Raw genomic sequence first — 20,713 nt, 5'->3', positions numbered from 1 at the left:
CTTCACTTCTTGCCGCCTCAAGGCAGGCACAAAAATTAGTGCACGCTCGAGACATCTTTTGGCCGGACTTGCAACTAACTCCACCTACCCAATTCATCATGAAAGTTCCGCCCGACTTAGTACGGGCCGGTAAAAAAGTTACATTCAAACTCCTCAGGTTTCCGAGATAACTCGGGATAATATTTTGCCGGAAGAGTACCACATCCGAGATAATTTGGGTTAGTGAGGCAAGTGGTTAAAAATTTGTAGGATGTAAATATCACAAACCATAGCAAAGGAAGAAATACCAAAGTATGCATATAAAATGTTGGCGCTTGGTAGTGCAGCGAGGGGGCAGGGGAGGGTGCCAAACCACAATCCTGCGTAGGATGCAAAATATCTAGCTACATTAGTGAACAATGAAGTGGAGTCATTGTGGTTCAGTGCCCAGAGTATGCATCGGAAACTCATCATAATTGGGAAAGACCACTCTTCTTTCAGAAGAAAAATAAGAATGATGCATGGTTTCAAATAATAGCATTCATTTTCTCAAATGCATATTATTAGGTAACAGACTGTTAGGTAAAAACTGTTCTATTTTTCTTTGAAGGGTGGCAATACTTGGTAGCAGTGCTGATCATACGGCTGAAATGCAATCTGCAAAGTCTTTATTTCATATAAAAATGCATAATTTTACCTTTAGCACATAAAACACATTTCTATGGAAAGTACATAAAAAGTACATATTTTAGACGTTCCAGACAAAATAGAGTTTCCAAATTCTGTGTGTGGAAACATATTTTGGAATTAATGAATAAAATAGATAAAATATGTGGTAAATTAGTAAATTACTATCCTATTTGAAAGTCTACATCACACCGGTCACTATTGCTGGTATTCTTTTGTCAACTATATGGCAAGGCAATTCATGCAGAGCAGCATTCTCTAGTCATTCAGCATTTGTCAGGAAACAGACATTACAATGCATGTGCATTCACAACAAGTGCTAATACAGTGTGGCTACTCTAGGACCATGATAAAATTCAAATATAATTCCCAGTTTTCAAGGCAAACTTCCCAAAAATTCAAGGGTACAAGCAGATGTTTTCTCGATTTCAACCTTACGTATTAACGTCCCTCACCACCTACAGGCACATACACACACAATAATATAAACAATATAAAGTTTTGTTCAATTCCAATGTATCCAAAAATTCTAATTCAATTCAATTGAACGGTGTATATATATATATATTTATATGTATTTAATTTAAAGTGCGGACTTTACATTTGACATTTAGCATACTCAGACAAGAAATGCATCTACAAACCCAAGTCTAAAATGTTATGGGATATAGTAATCTACGAAAAATTGTTAATTGTATAAAAATTTCAAATTTACCTAATCAACTTCAAGATATCTTATCTTGCAATAATCTTCCGCTTGTCAGAAATATTGTTCTCCAAAGGTCAATAACAAAGTAAACATATTGAGAAAATTCTGCTTTCTTTTCCTTCCTCCATAAAAGTTAAAGCTAAATTGTGAAAAACTTGCTTGAGGGCATTTATAAATATGTATAAATTTAATGGGGTTTGAATTAATAAAAGTTGGAATTTTTAGCATCTATGGAGAAAATTTCAAGCAGAATACACACATACCAGGTGTGCCGGTTAATAATTCTTAATTTCGTAGCTGGATGGCGCTGGAAGCAAGGGTTGGTGCACAGTCTCAACTGTTACGTCAGTGTGTTGCCATGACAGTACCTGTCAAAATGCCGTGGATGTGCAACCGAGTGCGAGTGATCATGATATTGGGTTTGTGTGGGAAACACGTTGATGACCTTCAAACCAAATAAGGAGCATGTGTGGCACGTCCTGCTTTTCTTGTTCAATCAAAAGAAAAACGCGAGTGAAAGCCAGTGTATCCTTGTGGAAACGTACGGTGACAATGTCCTAACGCAAGATGCGTGTGTGCGTTGGTTTCGACAATTCAAAAGTGGTGATTTCGACTTGAAAGACAAAGATCGCCAGGTACAGCCAAAAAAATTCCAAGACACCGAATTGCAAGCACTGTTGGACGAAGACGATACACAAATGCAACAACAACTGGCAGAGAAGTTAAATGTTGGTCGCCAAACCATATCTGATCGTCTTCATGCCATGGGAAAGATCCAGATGGCAGGAAATGGGTCCCACATCATCTGAACGACAGACAAATGGAAAAGTGAAAAACGGTGTGTGAAGTGTTGCTTTCTCGGCATGAAAGAAAGTCTTTCTTGCATTGGATAGTGGCTGGGGACGAAAAATGGATCTACTTCGAGAACCCAAAATGCAAAAAGTCATGGGTTGACCCAGGACAACCTTCAACATCGGCCGCAAAACTGAATCGCTTCGGAAGGAAGACAATGCTATGCATTTGGTGGGATCAGAAGGGTGTGGTGTACCATGAGCTTCTGAAACCAGGTGAAACAGTGAATGCCATTCGCTACCATCAACAACACATCAATTAGAACCATGCATTGATCCAAAGCACCCAGATTGGGCAACAAGACATTTAAAAGTGATTTTGCAGCACGATAATGCCTCATCACGCACAGCGAAGGACGTCAGAGACACCATTTCTGCACTTGGCTGGGAATTCTTGCCCCACCCGCCATACTCACCAGACTTAGCCCCTTTGGATTACCACTTGTTTTCATCGATGTCTCACTCACTTTCCCACCAACACTTCAACAATTACGAAGATGTCGAACAATGGCTTGCTAACTGCATCACCTCAAAATGTGAACGATTTTTCTGGAAGGGCATCCACAATTTGATGGACAGATGGGCATAATGCAGTGACGTGCACTGAGGAGTAGCTAGTCTAGCAGAGATAGATCAATCAATCTCACATCTCGAATTATATTCAAATCACAATATTTATTATTTTGTTGAAGCCACAGTTCATATGGAACACTTTTTTCACGCCCTTCTCGTCCCTCGGTGCGTTAAGCGGCCTAGCTTGCTCTTTCTCCGCCTCACAGTTCCAGGTAGAAACGGGTTTTCGAAGGGAAAGGGAAGATTTCTGCTTCTACCTCCCTTGCTCTTTGCCCCCGCTGCAATGGTTGAAAGCCCGTGCTTTCACGTCCCCCAGTCTATCTCTTATAGGACAGATAGGGGATTGGTTTCCATTCGATTCCTTTGTAAATCCTCTAAAGATCTCAAGCGAAAATTTTCTACAGTACTTATGTTCTCCGTATTTACACAACATTTTACACGTTGTACAATATGTATGTATAATATGGGATGTACTTTTATTATTTATGCAATTGGAACGTCTTATGTGCAGACAAAAATGTTAGCTATGCTTTTTTTAAAATATGGAATAGGCTATATAATTATTAAATAACAAATATTTGCTCACGCTCTCTCTCACTCTCGTTTTAGTAGTGTTTTATTTCAATATACTAATCTCTTGGCCTCCAATAAAAAAAATGGATAAGCTAAACAGTCATAAATACGGATGTATTTATTTGGGCAAGTGAATGCGCATTCTAATTCTTGTTGTTGGTTATTTTACTTCGCTTTTCTGCCACATTTGGTTATCGCGAATATGAGGATGAGTGATATGATGAAACTGATGAAGGGACCTCACAAAGAACAATTCAGGCCGGAATTCGTGACGAGCATGCATTCTTGTTCCTATGTGTTGTACTCTGCCTGCAGTGAATAATGAAAAAAAATTAGAAATGAAAAATGTATCCCAGAACTCAAAAAGCCAAATGAATATCATTGAAGAAAGTAGAAAAATGGTTTGTTTAAAGGTGTGTTTTGTTACCCATCGCTTTTTCTAGCTGTATAGATTTGATCGGAATAAGTAGCTAAGAGCTTGGAAAGTCGTGAGGGACAATCATAAACAGAGAATTCTAGGCTCCTGATTTCACAGTGCACTGGGAGGAAATTATTTGTATTTTCTTCTCTCTTCTATCGCTTTACCTAATTTCTGCCATGACGATGAACGTTGATTAAATTAAACGGGTGAAGAGTGGTTTCAAGGAAACATAGATCACCCATTGTCAAGCCGAGATTCAAACCCGGCATCTCTGGCTCAGTAGTCAAATCAAATCGTTTTTAATTTTCGAAAGTGGGTGGAAGTTATGTGTACAATTTTTTGTAGTCATTCCTAACTTTGCAATTTTTCCTGTATTTGACGTTCTTCTTTTAGGAATACTGGGCCCTAAATAAAAGGGGGGGGATTATGACCCGTTGGACACGCCACTCATTGCTACCCCAAGTGTCGACGTCACCGCACGTCACTGGCATAATGTATAGCTAGCGATGGCGCATAATTTGAATAAAGCATTTGTTACCTTTCTCCCCAGATACACTCTGTTTTCTTTCGGATCAATTAAGAATTATTAACCGGCACACCTGGTAATTCCCGGAGCTAATAATTCATGCATATTTTCTGGAATTCAACGAATTCCTGGTGAGTAGCCACCCTGTAATAGGAGTCCGAATACGTTCAAATGAAAGTCGTTCTGAGTGTTTGCAATATTATTTCCATTTAAGTAGAACATTGGTTGCAGTGGACGTTCCACTGAAGAAAATAAACAATCTGGTTCTGAAAAACTTCCCAGCACAATACATATAATTTATGGCACTCGCAGCCTGGGTATGAACCATGACCGTAGGCAGGAAAAAATTTCGGGGGGGGTTCATTCATAATTGTTCCCATGGGCGTCGCCAGAAATTTGAATAATAGAAATAATAACAATAATTGCACAATAATAATTAAAATTTCATAATAATAAAACAATTTTATTCCATAATAATAATACTACTAATAATAATTATTATATTATTGTTATATCCTTGAGGGGGCTTACTCAATCCAACTGATGAGTGAATATCCAGCACAATTTTTTTTTTATTTTTTTTTTTTATTTTAACGTTTCATACAGTGTGTACTGAAATGCACAATTATTATACTTCGTCATTAAACTTTAGATACCTTCAAGAGAAAAGCTTTAAAAGTTAGATGGAAATTTTAGTCATAAAGTTTTTGTTGTTTGACTTTAAAATAAAATTTTTGGAATTTTGAAAAGTGTGGAACCAGTTATTCTTTTTAAAAACTTAGCCTGTTGATGGATTGTAACCTCAATCGCGAACGTAATGTGCTACAAAACTGGAGATCCTAGGTTTGAACTCCTATCAAGGGGGATTTTCGACTTTATCGGACAGGTAATTTAAAAGCTGGAAAGGGAATTTTGGGACAATCATAAGGGAATTTACAGTCTATATTCCTTGTGACGCAGGAGCAACACTGGAAAGATGGCAGCAGAAGTGAAAATGGAGGGGTCGCGGGTGGGCTACGATTCTGAGAATAAATCCTGTTTCACTCAAGTTTCAGAATTCCAAATGTATGAAAATTCTAGCTCGATCGTTTCAACATTGTCTCCATGTATTTTTGTGATGCTTCGGGAAAAAAAAAATTGTTACAATTTTGGTTTCTGAACTTCCATTAATCGAACATGTCAGAAGTTTTGGGGGGGTTTGAACCCTAGAAACCCCCCCTCTAAATACGGCCATGGTATGAACATGAAATAGTGTAGGTCAAGCAGTCATTTCGAATGAAAATAATTTTTTTTTCACTTTTAGCCACTGTTTTTAGAACATAAGAAGTAAGTCTTTTTCAGTTTTTTAGCACTTAAAAATATGTTCCCTAGTTATTATAGCATGGTTTACTTTTCTAGAGAGCAGACCAAATTCCGAGTGTACGTTGTGATGCCTCTGCTGCCAGGATTTGAAGGAGAAATCGGAAGTCCAAAAGGAGCAGCTCTCCATGCCATCATATATTGGAATTATGCATCGATTAGCAGGTAAGAAACATCATTCACATAAATGTTTTTCAATAAATACAGAGAGCCTTTGTACTCAATTTTTCCGTGAAGCTGTTTTGGTAGTTCTATTAACTTCAATGCCCACTGCCACCATCCTTGTTAGAACTCATTGCACTATTGCTTGATGTGCTTCTATTGTATTTACATACATCAAAAAAAGTTTGGAAACACCCGCAGTACCGGGTATTAGAGAAAGAAAACGAGGTATAGGTGTCGTGAAAAATGGATAGTGTATTTGCGGAAACCTTCGACCACAGTACAGTGAAACGACATGACAATCCCAGTCAAGTGACAGATGGAAAAACAAAAGTATGCCATTATGGCGAAAATGGAACAGAAAGAGACAACACATGACCTGATCTCTGCAAAGCACATGGTCCATCTCAGTAGCGAATAATGCCTCCTCGTACACGTCTCGGGTCATTCACACGTCGTGGCATACCATTGATGAGACTGTCAATGAACTCTTGGTCCATCCTATCCCACTCGTCGTATGCCACTCGTCGGAGGTCATTTAGTGTTGAGGGAGGTGGTACACGCTTCCGAACAGCCCTTTTCAGCTTGTCCCATACATGTTTTGATGGGGTTCATGTATGGGGAAAATGGGGGCCAGTCCATTCGAGTGATACCTGCATTGTCGATGAACACTCCTACAATCTGCACCCTGTGACAACGAGCATTGTCATCCTGCAACACGAAAGCATCTCCCACAGCAGCACGAAAAGGTGCAACAAAACGTTCCAGAATACAGTCGCGATATGTGACAGCATTCCTAGACCCAACCAGTGGCGTGCGACGACCCATCGTGATACCACCCCCAAAACATGACTGAGACGCCTCCCTGTTGATGCCGCTCCACCACATGCCGAGCTCGAGCAATGCTACCTGACTCTCCCCATGCACGTATTCGGCCATTATCAGGTCGCAAACAGGGCCTCCCCGATGGCGCAGTGGTAGCGTCGTCGCCTTGTAATCAAGGGGTCTCGGGTTCGATACCCGGTGGAGGCACAAGTGGTTCGGATCCCACTTTAAACTGTAGGTCCAGTCCCAATTAGCCTTACTGTGCATAAAGTGGACTTAAAACACGAAATCAAATCAAAATCAAATCAGGTCGCAAACACAGGCGGCATTCATCAGTAAAGAGAACACTGGACCATCGCTGAATGTCACAGTCGTGGTGTTGTTGAGCCCACTGATATCGCACACTGTGGCGTGTCATGGTTCATGGGGGCGCTCTCCAGCGAAGATTGTGCATGCAACCGTGCATTATGGAGCTGATTAAGAATAGTTTGTTGAGTCACGTGTACAGCTGTAGCTCCGAACTTGTCATTTCTGAGGTCTGCAACAGTGCGTTCGGGGTTTCTCCGGGCAAGAATTTGGACATAGCGGTCCTGTGCTAGGGTGGACGAACGGGGACGACCACTGCGAGGATGATCGACGACGCCTCCAGTCTCCACATACCATTTCCATGTTTTGGACATGGCAGATACACTCACACCCACTCATTGGGCAACTTGACAATAAGAATAACCTTGCTCCACTAAGGTGAAAATTCGAACATGATTGTATTCTGATATCGTTACTGGAGGCATTTTTCTACCCAGGCAGGTGCATTTCACTCACTGCAACACACGGAAACACAACATCTCGACTGACATCTACCATGAGTTACATGCCAGACACAGTTCCATATTTCATTGTTTCACTTCTCAACTGGGGTGTTTCCAAACTTTTTTTGATGTGTGTAGTTCTGCTATTGCCTGTTGTCAATTGTTACAGTAGGGAAATCCACGCGTGACGTGCTTGTCCGCTTTCGATGTTTAACTCATGGAGGAAGTGCATGATGGCATGTGTTGGCCACCAAAATTAATAGAACTACCAAAAACAGATTCACAGAAAAAGTGAGTACAATGACAGTATCAACAAACTGTACCGTGCTACGATAAGTGCTTAAATGGGTATGGCAAATATGTGCAAAAGTAAAGTTAGGTATGTAGTTTCTGTACCTTTTTTTTTTCACAAATCATTTGTTGTTTTGTTTTTTACACCAAAATGTTCCTTTTTTTTCTGGATGACCCTCGTATTTACTACCAAATCATTTCCCAAATATGGAAATATGCTTTTGTTTGTTTCTAAACGTTCTCTGTGATATTAAGTGTTGTCAATGTGTGAAGCCTGTGTTAATTTCTTTCAGGGGAAAGGACTCGCTTGTGGGTCGCTTGCTGGCTGCTGGAGTGCCCGATCCTTCCGAGTATGTGTCGTTCTATGGACTGCGAACACATTCCTTCCTTCACGGAGAGCTGGTGAGTGGTCAAATACTTAAACATTTATTTAGAAACATATTTCAAGAAGTGAGGCTAATCATCTGTGTGCGTAGTAAAAAAAATATTGTCTTCAATATCATCTTAGACCATACTGGGGACAGCATTATCTTATTTTATTAACCCTTAAACACTAGGATGGGTGAAAATTCACCTGGTTATATTTTGTAACGGTTGCCACGAGATAACAGCATTTTAGACAGGTTTGTACTTTTGGGTTATCTCAAGGTGTTCTGCAAGGCGTAAGATTTCGGGAAGGAAGGAGTGTTTCGTGTTGTAGTTTTGGCTGTGCTAGGCATGGCCGGATGAATTTTCACCCATCCGGATACATTCTAGTAATAGTGTAATGTTTTCTCAGTACAAAATTTTGCAATTTATAGATTTAGTGGATGAAAGTGGCATATTACAAGAAAGAACTGTCTGATTGTAAAATTTTGGAAAATGTGTTAAATTTAAATGATTGATTCTATGGAAGGAGACAATGCAAGAACTGTACGTAAAACTATCTATGGCATTAAACACTTTCACTGTGTAAGATTAAACTTTTTTGAAAGCTTTTGGGATATTAAGAGTTTCAAGGGTGTAAATGAAATTACATAAAATGAAATTAATTTTTATTTCTGTTTTCTTAACAAAAAGGTAAAGGTAGAAAAGATAAAGTTCCTCTTGCATATAGCACCATGCCATGAAGGCATATTTAGGGGATGTGGGGGTAGGACACCACACATTCTCGATCTCGGCCATTTTGGAGGCATTGTGATCAGAACCATGCTCTGGCTGCATTTACCTCCTCCCCAGCTTGGGTTGCCCCAGGTACCCATTTATTTGAGACTGGATGAGCCCCAGAGCCACTTTGTATCCATATTCTCAATAGTTTAATAGACTTGTGCAGTCACAAAACTATCGAGAACAGCTATCTAGACAACAGGAAAAGCAAACCACACGAATATTCACGTCAACGTTCTAGAAGGAATTTTAAGCTGATGTAATTTTTCAATTTGTAATATCATAGTGGTTTTTCGAAATGATTGGAAAATTAGAAAAAAAAACTGCTCTGGCTTTGGCCAAAGATCCAGCCAAACCTTAACTGCACATATTATAAATTGTGATGTTCAAATATTTCAAAATGTTGCATTTGTAATGAGCAACATTAATAAAACTGATTTAAGCTAAATCACCTACTTTTTAACATAAATAATATATCTGTACAGGTAAAATAATATTACAATTTCACATTTGTCATTCCCAAATTCCAAGAAGATCATACGTATTATCAGTGGCAGCTTGTGGTTCGGAATGTTGGTGTTTGCAGCGAATATATATATAATTTATTTACATATAATTTTAATTTTTATATATTTATAATGTAATTATATATATTCATAATTTTATATGTATTTATATTCGAGCTGAGCCAATGTCGATGTATCGGTATCGGAAAGTATCGGTTGTATTTTGTTCACCTGTACCAGCCCTTTCGCAGGATCCGCAAAATGTGATGTGATACTTTCGAGTTGGTATAATTAATAATTATCATGCAAGATTTGAAGTTTCCATTTGTTCGGCAACAATATTGTATGGAATTGTGTTTCTTGTGTTACGTAAGAAGTACTTTAATGTTCAGATTCAAGTGTTGAATATTCTGAAGGAAAACTCTGATAAACCGATGCTTCTAATTGGGCTCACCCAATAATATTAATCAGTATTTTGAACAATTTTTAATTGTTAAAAGTTTCAAGCATTGGTATCGGTATCGCTTGGAACACGACTTAACAACAGTACACTAAATATCGCAACTATGACAATAGGCAATTAGTCCCAGTGCCCACACCACAACATCAGGGAAGATAACTAGCACTCCACATGTATACGATAAGTTATATTTTAAACTCAATTTGGATTGGTGATTGGTGGTAAAGTTAGTAAATTAGGTTAAAATTCTCCCCAAAAGAAAATATTTTTCTTTGCCTAACATTTTGTGTGTTGCTGTACGACACGGGACAGTAAGACCTTACCTACTGTTCGCACGCTGTTGTTCTCTAATGGCGTAAAAAATAATTAATATCCCAGCGTTTCCTGCCGGTCCGTCGTGAAGTCTTCCTGCGTGTGCCTGGTGGGCAACCTTTGTTGCACAGTCTCTGCAACGAGGAGTCGGCTTAGGAAAGAGGATAGGAACAATGGTGTTTACCCTCGCTCCAATACTCCTTGCTGTAGAGATCAGGCCGTTGCTTCGGCGCTGCAACGTCGACCTGTTCCCTGTTCGTCTACTCATATACTATGAAATCTCGCAGGTTGCTGCCTTCTTTTTAACGGATCATAATGGAGTTAGCTTTTTTAAAGCAATCAAAGGTAAAATTATTTGTTTGCATTCAATATATTTAATAGGAAAGAAATGAAAAAATACTAACAAAAAGCATGACATTTCATGGTAAAATATCCGGTCGTTGTGCAACTCTGCAACAATATCAGTAACTGCCCCTGCGTATTATATATACCGTGCAGTGGTTATGAGTGCTCCTGAATATATGTTTATTGCTGCAGTTAGTGGAAAGATAGAATTTCAGTAAAGTATTTTGTACATCTTATTATGTTTGTACTTCAAGTTCCATTACTTTATCCACTAGTTCTGAGAGCCAGGTATATTAGCGTAATGTGTCGTGAATGCTTTGATTTTTCAGGATTTTTTTTTTAATTATTATTGTAATGTGAGAAAATATTTGCTTTCAATTCCAGGTGACCGAGTTGATATACGTTCACTCCAAACTAATGATTGTGGACGATCAGCTGGTAATATGTGGATCGGCAAACATCAATGATCGAAGCCTTATTGGAAAGAGGGACTCTGAAATTGCAGTGATCATTGAAGTAAGTGTATTTACCAATTTTTTTTAGCATTTGTTCACAGAATATGTAAGACTTGACAACAGGTGGGCAAGGCTGCCTACCTTTTCCATAATGTCAAAAATAGAATTTGTGTTCCTGAACCCAACCATATCCAATTTCGCTGATACATGTAGAGTACTAATAAATCTGATCCATGCCTTAAAATGTAATTGCATATGGTTGATTCTATGATTAGGGGACAATTTAAAGTCCCAGCTCTGTAAAAATAGTTGTGGAGTAATTCTAAAAATTTCACATATTCTACAATTATAATGAAAAAATGTTCAAAAGTAAGTTTAAAAAAATTATGTGCAATTTGCCATTAGCATGGACATCCCAGGCATGGTGTATTAAAGTTTAAGTGCAGTTTTTCCCTAAATGTTACTTTTTATTTAAGAAGTATTTTTTTTTGTTTGTGAACTAAGTATAATAATTGATAATACCATGAAAGGAAAAGCAATCAACAATACAATAGAATTGGGATGTGAATGAACTTTTCCCCCTTGATCCCATGTCATCATTAGAGATTTCTATGTAATTACATATTATATTCCTTTCTAGATACATACATACATACATACCTTGAACAGGAAAATGTCAATGAATTATATAACTGATACGATTTTGCATAAGTTTTATGTTACATATTTGCTAATTTACTTTACATGAAACAAAATATTTCAGTAAGTTTTTTTCTATCTTTATCTTTTTTCTTAGGTTTTCAATCTCTAAAACATGAAGAAAATTTGTAGCTCATGTAGTGTCATATTTCCTAAGCAGTGAGATGCTTAGTGCTTACGATCACCTAAAATTGATTGCTGACAAGCTGAAAAGAGAATGGGAACTATTGTTTTTCAAAAGATGCTGGAGTTTCTCCCCCCCCCCCACCCCCATTCTGGTTACATATTTTCATTTCGCTTTTAGGTTTAGGCAAAGCACCTAGAAACTTGGCATTGGTGGACAAGAAAACTACTTTCCTGTACGTAGTGTGTTACACAATATGTTCCCTTGTACAGAAAGTACAAAAGTATATATGTATTTTCATTCGATTAATCTTTATGTAGATGGTTCTTTTTACAATTTGGTTCTAAAATTACAAAGAGCTATCTTACACATGTACATATTATACAATAATTTGCGATGTGAAAAGTAATTAATAGTCGACAAACCTGGTTTCTTAAATATGTACACGTTGCTGTGCTTTTTTGAGTTTATAAATTTGATACAAATTTTAATTTGAACAACTTACATCCTTAAAATTAAGTTGAATATGTTCAAATAAAATAAATATCTAGCAGAATTCTTGAAATTCCTTGGATACTTGATTATTATTAATATTACATATTTTGTACTTTGATATTATTTTTCTTTAGAGTAATAGTGTATATATGGCAAAACTATTTCAAGCTATGGTGCATGTCCATGTGCTTCGGAGGAATGTTGTTTTACTGATGGGATTACACACACTTTTCTTCTGAAACTAAGGTCAGGTGTATAGTAATTCGTTGTCATCAGCATGGACTAAGTATAATTCAACAGACTAATACAGGAAAACTTCTCAATATAGAACAGGCCTGGGGGAAGAATAAATGTCCGTTATTAAGAAGTGTCCGCTATTCAGAAAAAAGTGTAGGATGTTACACAATTGGATAACCATATTACACTACGTACTTTTTCATACATTCAAGGAACAAAATACTGTACTACATACAGTGAATTTAAATTTACTAAAGTATCCCTTAAGTTGTCAACTTTCAATCCCGGTGTATTGGAAAATGATCGTTTACCAGAAAGATTTTCATTTCCAGTCCACAATTTAAGGATGTCACTTTTGTTTCTTAAAATGTCACTGATCTGTGTTTTTCCAACCACAAACCGCACTGCCATGTCTCGAACACTAAGTTTCTCTTTCTCGTAGACGTTGGTGACTTCAACTTTTTCCCTTAAAGTCAGTCGTTTGCATTTCTGCGACATCGTAGCAGAAGTGACACACACTTCTCAAGATAACCACAAAGAATACTGTCTACCGTCTGCACTTTTAAAAAGAAATATGTTTGTGTAACATGAAACAATGCACGCTAGTTCGAAATACTGGCCATTGTTGTGTCGAATTCCAGGAATTGCGATCGTTTTCTTTCAGGCTGTCCGTTATTGAGAAGTTTTATTTGGTTGGGGAGGTATTTTTCAGTGTCCGCGTTCGTTATTAAGAAGTTATATTGCCATTAAACCCCTTGTATTTCTGCCAGGGAATTGAAAAATGTCCGTAATTTAGAGCTGTCCATTAGAAGAAGTTTTACTGTACTACGTAATATAATGTAGATGTATGGGAACTTCTCAGACACACTGTAGTTTGAGTATGATGCAGAGTATGAATGATGAAGCAATGAAGTATAGGAATGCATTTCCTAGGATGCCTCCTTCATACCACACACACGCAACCATTAAGGATGGATGGCCATGCAGTTTATCAGAAAAAATCAAAGACGTTACCTGATTTTGTGTACATCTCCTACAATATGTTCTTCTCTGCAGGACCAAGATTTTGAAGACTCTACAATGAACGAGGAGCCGTACCAATGCGGGAAGTATGCAGGGTCTCTGAGAAGGAAGATATTCCAAGAACATCTGGGATTGCTGAATGAGACGGACAGTTCTGGCATTGATGTTACGGACCCTGTGGCTGACAGCTTCTACAACGATGTCTGGAGAAAAGTTGCCAAATCCAACACCGAAATATACGAGAAGGTGGGCAAATAATTTGTATCTCTCTGAGGGTTTCCTGCAAAGAAAAGTTTATTGATTTGATTATTATTATTATTTTAAATGAAAACCTTATCAAATTTTATTTATGGATCCCAAATATCATCAGACGATTCAAAATCATCATCTTTTTTGCTTATTTCACAGTTACCTTGTTTTGTTCCAACACTGACAAATTACATTGTGTAACTGCTTCTTTTTGTTTTTTGTTAAATTTGTGCCTTTGGTATAACTTGAACATTAACCAAACTAAAGATAAATATCTGATGAAGGGAGTGTGCGTTCTACTGAAACAATACAACAGAAATTGTGTTTATGTGATTGTAACCTAGTCTGTAGTCGAGGATATACAGCATTATATGCTTATTACGGTGAAATACTTCTGGTTTCATGTTATCAACATATGTTCAAAAGGGGAGAGGGTATGAATACATGATGCACATCGGCATTTTATTGCCATCAATTTAATATGTACAGCTAATTTTAACAGAACCTTGGATATCTTGGTTAGTCTCTTTGTGCAGGTCCAAAGTAATTTGAGATCTACCTTTTGTTAAGCAATGTAGAAGTTTGACTTTCTAGAAGGTTGAAACGTTACGTTAGTTTATGTTTTTAATAAAATAAATGACTGCCTTGGTCACCATATTTAGTTTTTCATAATCATGGAAACAAGGCTTAATGGTGTTATAATTGAGATTTCAAACTAGCGAGTAAACTCCATGTGAAAACCTCAACATTGTTCTTGTCTTTCTTTCCTGCAACAATAGGCAGGACACTATATTATCTTATCTTTAAATGGGACTATTGGCATCTTGTATTTTAGTTTTAAAAACAGAGAATGAAAAAGGAAAAAAGTTTTGTGTTAATTTTTTGCATTTTTACACATGCTCCCAAGTTTTTCACTTTAGCAGTATTGTTTGTTCTTAACAGTATATAAATTGAAAAAAGTCAAAAGCAATATCAACAATAAAATAAAATACAATAACATACTGTAGCCTTTATGTTTAAATGTGATCACTAAAATACGAATTTCATATTTTTTTGTTCTTTTATATTGTAATACAGTCAACTCTATGACCCCAGATGTAATGACCCTCTCGAAGTAAAGACCCTTTTCCTGGGGACCATAAAAAATTCGGAATAAAATTGAAAAATGGAAGGAAATTGGCCGAAGAATATTTTTTTTGCACTCGTTTTATTCACACTCATTCCCCTTACGAGTGCTCTACCGCTCGCAAGTGGGTCTGATCTAAAAATAGAGACAAGCTTGAGTGATATCCAATAGCACTTGACCTCTACCCTCCCCTCCCCCAAGCATGCCAATGTTACCCAGAACCGAAGGCCGCTACCCAACACGCTAGGCTTGTTTTGCCATTGTGATTTTGCTTGCTCTTAGATACGCGAGAAGAGAAGATCGAATGTGCTTGGATGTTATTTTAAATCAACCTTGACTTGTTTCCTTGTCCTAAGAGCTGCTGACAACTGAATGGTGGGGGAAAGGACACCACCTTGAGAAATTAGAGATAAGATCGCAGGAATGTTCCAAAATACAGATGCTTGATGCCTGGAAGTCTGGACCATCTGTCCAGCTCTGACCTAGATTTCAGCAGGTCCCCGTGAGTGAGCAACTCTTGGCCTTGTAGCCGACAACTTCCGGTAACCGCTTTCATTCAAAACGCATTCTTTAACACTTCATAAAAAAGTGAAACTGTTAGAGATAATCAAAGCCACATAGACCAACTGAAGATCGTCAACCCGCTTATGATTTGTCATCCAATCTTCTGCAAAAGTTTACTTCAATTTTACGTGCATCATAACTCCCGTTTCCCACTTCATACGCTTTCCTAACTGTGCCAATGTCGTGATATTTGCCAAAAAAGTGTTCCGTTGGCTGAGTGACTTCTCTCTTTTTTCCTCTCAGCAAAGGCGGAGGGGGTGGCCATCGATGACGATTGTTTCAGCCACGATTTTCTTGCTCGTGTGTACACACTGGGTGATTTCAGGCGAGCGTGGAAGTGGACCGCTCTTCCTTTCTTTTGACGTCTAAAATGGAGCAATCAGTTCTGGATACTATTATTTTCCTGTAGTTTACGGTTATTACAAGCATAAGAAAACAGTTTTTTCTTTGTGACATTTCAGGAGAACACACGCTCCTGTATCTTTAGTCAAAATGAAAATAAATGTCTGATGAAAGGAGCGTGTGTTCTCCTGAAACGTCACAAAGAAAAAACTGTTTTGTTATGCTTGTAATAACCGTAAACTACAGGAAAATAATTCTATCATGCAAGCAATGCGTACATACAAGAAAAACTATAGTTCTGGATACATTCTTGAAAACAAACAAAAAACATAGGACCAAAAAAAAAAATCCCTCCTCCCCTTCCCAGCTTATTCTTCGCCACTGGTGTGCACGGCAGTGTCTGAGAGGCAATGTGATCATTGCAGAATTCAGGTCCTATTTTTTCTTTTAATGCTATTTACTGCATAGGAAATATTGTGCTCGTATGATTGTCTGTTGCATAGTAAAACGTAAAGGAACGGTCATTTCTTTCTTCTTCACACTGCTGATAAAAGTTCCGTCTTCGACAGTTGCGTTATCTTAAAATGCTGAGGATTTTCTCTTCGATCACCTGTTGCTCGAACTTCCAGCCGTTCTCCTTGTTTTTACACTGCAGCTGGTGCCAGTGTTTTGTCAAGCGTCTCCAAAGCTGTTGCTTGCCGATAACAGCAATGACTCATCCAGCGCAAGCAAAAAGTCATTGTTTTGAATCTCGCAAAGCTGTTTTGATTTGAAGATAACGAAATTCGATCTCCAGAAAGAAAAACAAGAGTTAAAACAACTTCATGTTCTGCACCTTCTGATAAGCAAAACTGTAAATTTTATTAACACTCGGAGCATGTTGGAAGGAAATGCACAAAACATAATCGCAACTTTTCTCCAGGACCATTCATGTGGGAGAAAAAGAAAGTGCTCAATGTAGGAATGGACGCTGAGACTGATTTAAAGAAACATTCAAGGGGAAAACGTTTGGAGGAGCGGATGTTTGACATCGAGAATACTCCTAAATCCAACATTAAATTGTCGATTAATGTGAGAGTAAATAACGATCTCCCATTTTGATATCTAAAAATGCGCAGGTTTCATAAAGCTTGTTTTGAGTTCATTTTATGCTGAAGGGCTATGTATTTTACACAGCCGAACCAGAACGAAATTTGCGGCCCTGCCTTTTTTTTTTCTCTCTGGTGCCTAGAAAGGTTGTGTTGTTTCTCCCGAGAGATCTAATCTTACCAGTTAATCTTGTAACAGACAGTGCTCCAGTAGACCCGTATAAAATCCAACATTCATTCTGCCCGATTATCTCCCGAATTTTGCTGGTGCCAGTGTGACTGGTGTCAAGATTCTTCGAGTTTTGTTTGCAATAAGCAAGAGATTGTTTTCCTTTCCATAGGTCTCAGTGCAAACAGGTTTCTCATAAACTAGAATTGTAAGAATTTCCTGGAAGAGAAACGACTGTACATAATTGAAAGAAAGTAACATTATTTTAAATCCGTTTTTTTGTGAAAACGTTTTCATGTTCTATTTTCCTTTTCAGAACATGTGTCATGTGCATAACAGGTTGTATAACTACAAGGATAAATTGTTACCGTCTGCTAGGCATCTTTGTGTCTGAGCTCCGTTTAAGCTGAAAATTGGTGCAAATTCCAATAACAACCCCTTCGAAATAACTACCCTTTTCTCGGGAACTGCAAAAGGTTGTTGTATGGAGAGTTGACTGTATGTCTCTCTTACTTCAATTATCTGTATGTTACCTTCATCATTATTCTAACATGAATAACATTTTTTATTTGTAAAGTTAATTTATTTCATTCACTTTAATGTGAACATAATTTGAGGATAATGGAAACATGGTCCCCTCTTAAAGTTTGACAAAACTTAGCATATACCCTGTGACTATTTTCAGACTACGGCTGTAAACTAGAAGAGAAATATTCCTAAAATTAAAGCAATACATACATACAAGGAAAACTGTAGAGTAATCATGAACATGAATGCATTAGGGAAGATTACTATGAAGAACTTGTCCCTTTCCATACCTTGTGATTTGTTGTCAATGAATTGTTAAATTCCAGGTTTTCCACTGCATTCCATCAGATGATGTGACCAGCTTCTACAAGCTGAAGAAGAAGTTTCAGGAAGAGAGGCCTCTGTGCTGCACCAACCCAAGTGATGCAGAAGAGGAGCTTGAAAACATACAGGTGAATTAACTGTAATGTAAGATTAATTCTTTCTTAATCCTTAAGCACCTTGTACACAATCAAATAAATCATGAAGAAGTCCTTGAATTGGATGCTTAAAAGAAAATTACATCAGAGACATCATTTTTCTCATTGGATCCAAGGTTCGGTCAAAGAATTTCTATTTAGGAGTGGTTCTAATTAACACGATGCACGCCTGACTGTCGACCAATCAGAACACATGATATTGAAATTTGTTATCGAAAGGCGACCTCTAGGTCACGAATGCAGATGTAATGGCACCGGGTAAGATGTAAACAATGTATCATTTCACATTTTTAAAAAACTATAGGTATTCAACCGAGAGGATTAATGTTTGGTATTAAATGGTTTTAGGTACAAGAGAATGGTGCTGATGCAATACATACTTCATAGCATTTAGTGTACACACATGGAAGAATATTTGAGTTTTTTCAATTATTGTAAACACCGTGCACTCGCCATATATGGTGCCTTTCGTGCTGTATGTATTTATTATACAGGGTGGCTCAATAAGTCACTTAACACCCTCAGTACAAGGCCACTGCAGCACGCAACATGGAAATGGTGATGACCAATCGTTATCAGGCCAAGGGGGAACCACATTGACTCCACCCACATGGTCGGCGGCCATCTTGATGTCCGCCATCTTGAATTCAACTTCAGAATTTTAAATGGGAAGGGGGTCGTGCGACATATCAAAATGGGCTAGAATTTCACGAGAAATGCAATGGTGAAGGTTTTTTCGACGTATCTTTAACCAGTAAAAAGTTATGGCTGAATTCTTGTACCAATATGCTCCTTTTCGAGGTGTTAGAAAAATGCCTTAAAATTTGTTTAGCGCATCGGTAATGCATCGAGATCAAAGTGACGTCTATGGAGAGACGTTCGCATGCCATTGCACATTATTTTAATCGGATACATCCATGAAGAGCTGTGCATTATGAATGGTTGTCGCGAACAATTTACAGTGTCACGCTTCCATTGAATTAAAAGTCCTTCACTGTGACAAGGCTAATGTTTATGTTCATAAGGAAGTTTATAAACAGAATATTCGATGATTTTTATCTGATAACCCATTTTCGACAGATCAAAGCTGAATGGTTAGTGCTGGTAAGTTAATGGTGTGGCGTGCTGTGTGGAACACGATTGGTTAGTCAATTTTCCATCAACGGAACCTTAAATGCTTAGGGCTACTTGGATTTGTTAAATAAACAGTTTTTTTCATCCTTGCTTATGGAAGAAGGTACTTTTTACAGAGTTTTTTCAATAGGGAAGAACACCAGAACACTTATGGGAACGTTATGAACCAGTTTTTGTCCAAAGTTAGTTATCAGATGACAAGGGTCACATATTCTGTTTATGAACTTCCTTATAAACATAAACATTAGCCTTGTCACTGTGAAGGACTTTTAATTCAATGGAAGCGTCACACTGTAAATTGTTCGCGACAACCATTCATAATGCACAGCTCTTCATGGAGTTATCCGATTAAAATAATGTGCAATGGCATGCGAACGTCTCTCCATAGACGTCACTTTGATCTCGATGCAGTACCGATGCGCTAAACAAATTTTAAGGCATTTTTCTAACACCTCGAAAAGGAGCAAATTGGTACAAGAATTCAGTCATAACTTTTTACTGGTTAAAGATACGTCGAAAAAACCTTCACCATTGCATTTCTCGTGAAATTCTAGCCCATTTTGATATGTCGCACGACCCCCTTCCCATTTAAAATTCTGAAGTTGAATTCAAGATGGCGGACATCAAGATGGCCGCCGACCGTGTGGGTGGCGTCAATGTGGTTCCCCCTTGGCCTGATAACGATTGGTCATCACCATTTCCATGTTGCGTGCTGCAGTGGCCTTGTACTGAGGGTGTTAAGTGACTTATTGAGCCACCCTGTACATTGCAATTGCAAAACCTAACAAACAAAACGTTCCATGGAATTGAAATGCTTTCATGTAATCGCCAGTCTATTTATTTCCATGCTGTACACACTGCCACATTTTGGTCAAATGTGAACTTGTCCAATTTTTCTTTGATCATGTACACTTCTGTTCAGAGAAAGTGCCACTCTTTTGAGTTGAAGTCCAGCTTCGTGTCTGGCAGTACAGCCGAAGTAAGTGTTCAGAAAGCAGCAGTGTTGCTTACTATCAATCATTTTAACCACATGCAGGGAATTTTGTCTCTCTCAGACTCAAAGAAAAGGGCTAACGGAAAGATTGCAGCGTAAATATTAATTAACTGGACTGTCCATGTCTACAATCAAAGTAATGTAAATGTGAGAAATTCGTGAAAAATATATTTAAAAAAAAGCATTTTTGATGTTCTTGACGAAGTGGTTATCACAATGCGTTAGAATGCAAAGGCCCCGGTTCGAATTTGACCTGTGCATGGATGTTCGTTTTGAGTATCTCATCATCGCGAGTAGCTGAAAATGGAAGAAAACCAACACAAAATAACGAAAAGAAAATATTGCAATTAGAATAAGCGAGACGAAAATGGTGCTGTTGTAATTCCTGAAAATGATGCAAAAAAAGATAATAATAAATTTCTTTCGGAAGTAGTTTTATTCTAGTCCAGTTGAAGGCTTGAAGAATAAAAAAA

At 37.9% G+C, this 20,713-nt stretch overlaps 1 protein-coding gene across 2 annotated transcripts in view; it reads left to right on the top strand.

Moving 5' to 3' along the window:
* Pld (Phospholipase D) overlaps nt 1-20,713 on the top strand; it is a 170,842-nt gene that overhangs the window by 138,446 nt on the left and 11,683 nt on the right. For both annotated transcript variants that reach the window (XM_083133813.1, XM_083133812.1), the window contains exons 19-23: nt 5,718-5,843; nt 8,059-8,167; nt 10,919-11,050; nt 13,601-13,813; nt 17,960-18,085. In XM_083133813.1, the coding sequence (XP_082989939.1) occupies nt 5,718-5,843; nt 8,059-8,167; nt 10,919-11,050; nt 13,601-13,813; nt 17,960-18,085 (706 nt within the window). The remainder of the gene's footprint in view (nt 1-5,717; nt 5,844-8,058; nt 8,168-10,918; nt 11,051-13,600; nt 13,814-17,959; nt 18,086-20,713) is intronic.

This window comes from Lepisma saccharinum, chromosome 13 (genome assembly GCF_977018435.1).
Source record: "Lepisma saccharinum chromosome 13, izLepSacc3.1, whole genome shotgun sequence".
NCBI lineage: Eukaryota > Metazoa > Arthropoda > Insecta > Zygentoma > Lepismatidae > Lepisma > Lepisma saccharinum.
The sequence above is the reverse complement of the archived record's forward strand: the minus strand, read 5'-3'. Positions and strand labels throughout refer to the sequence as shown.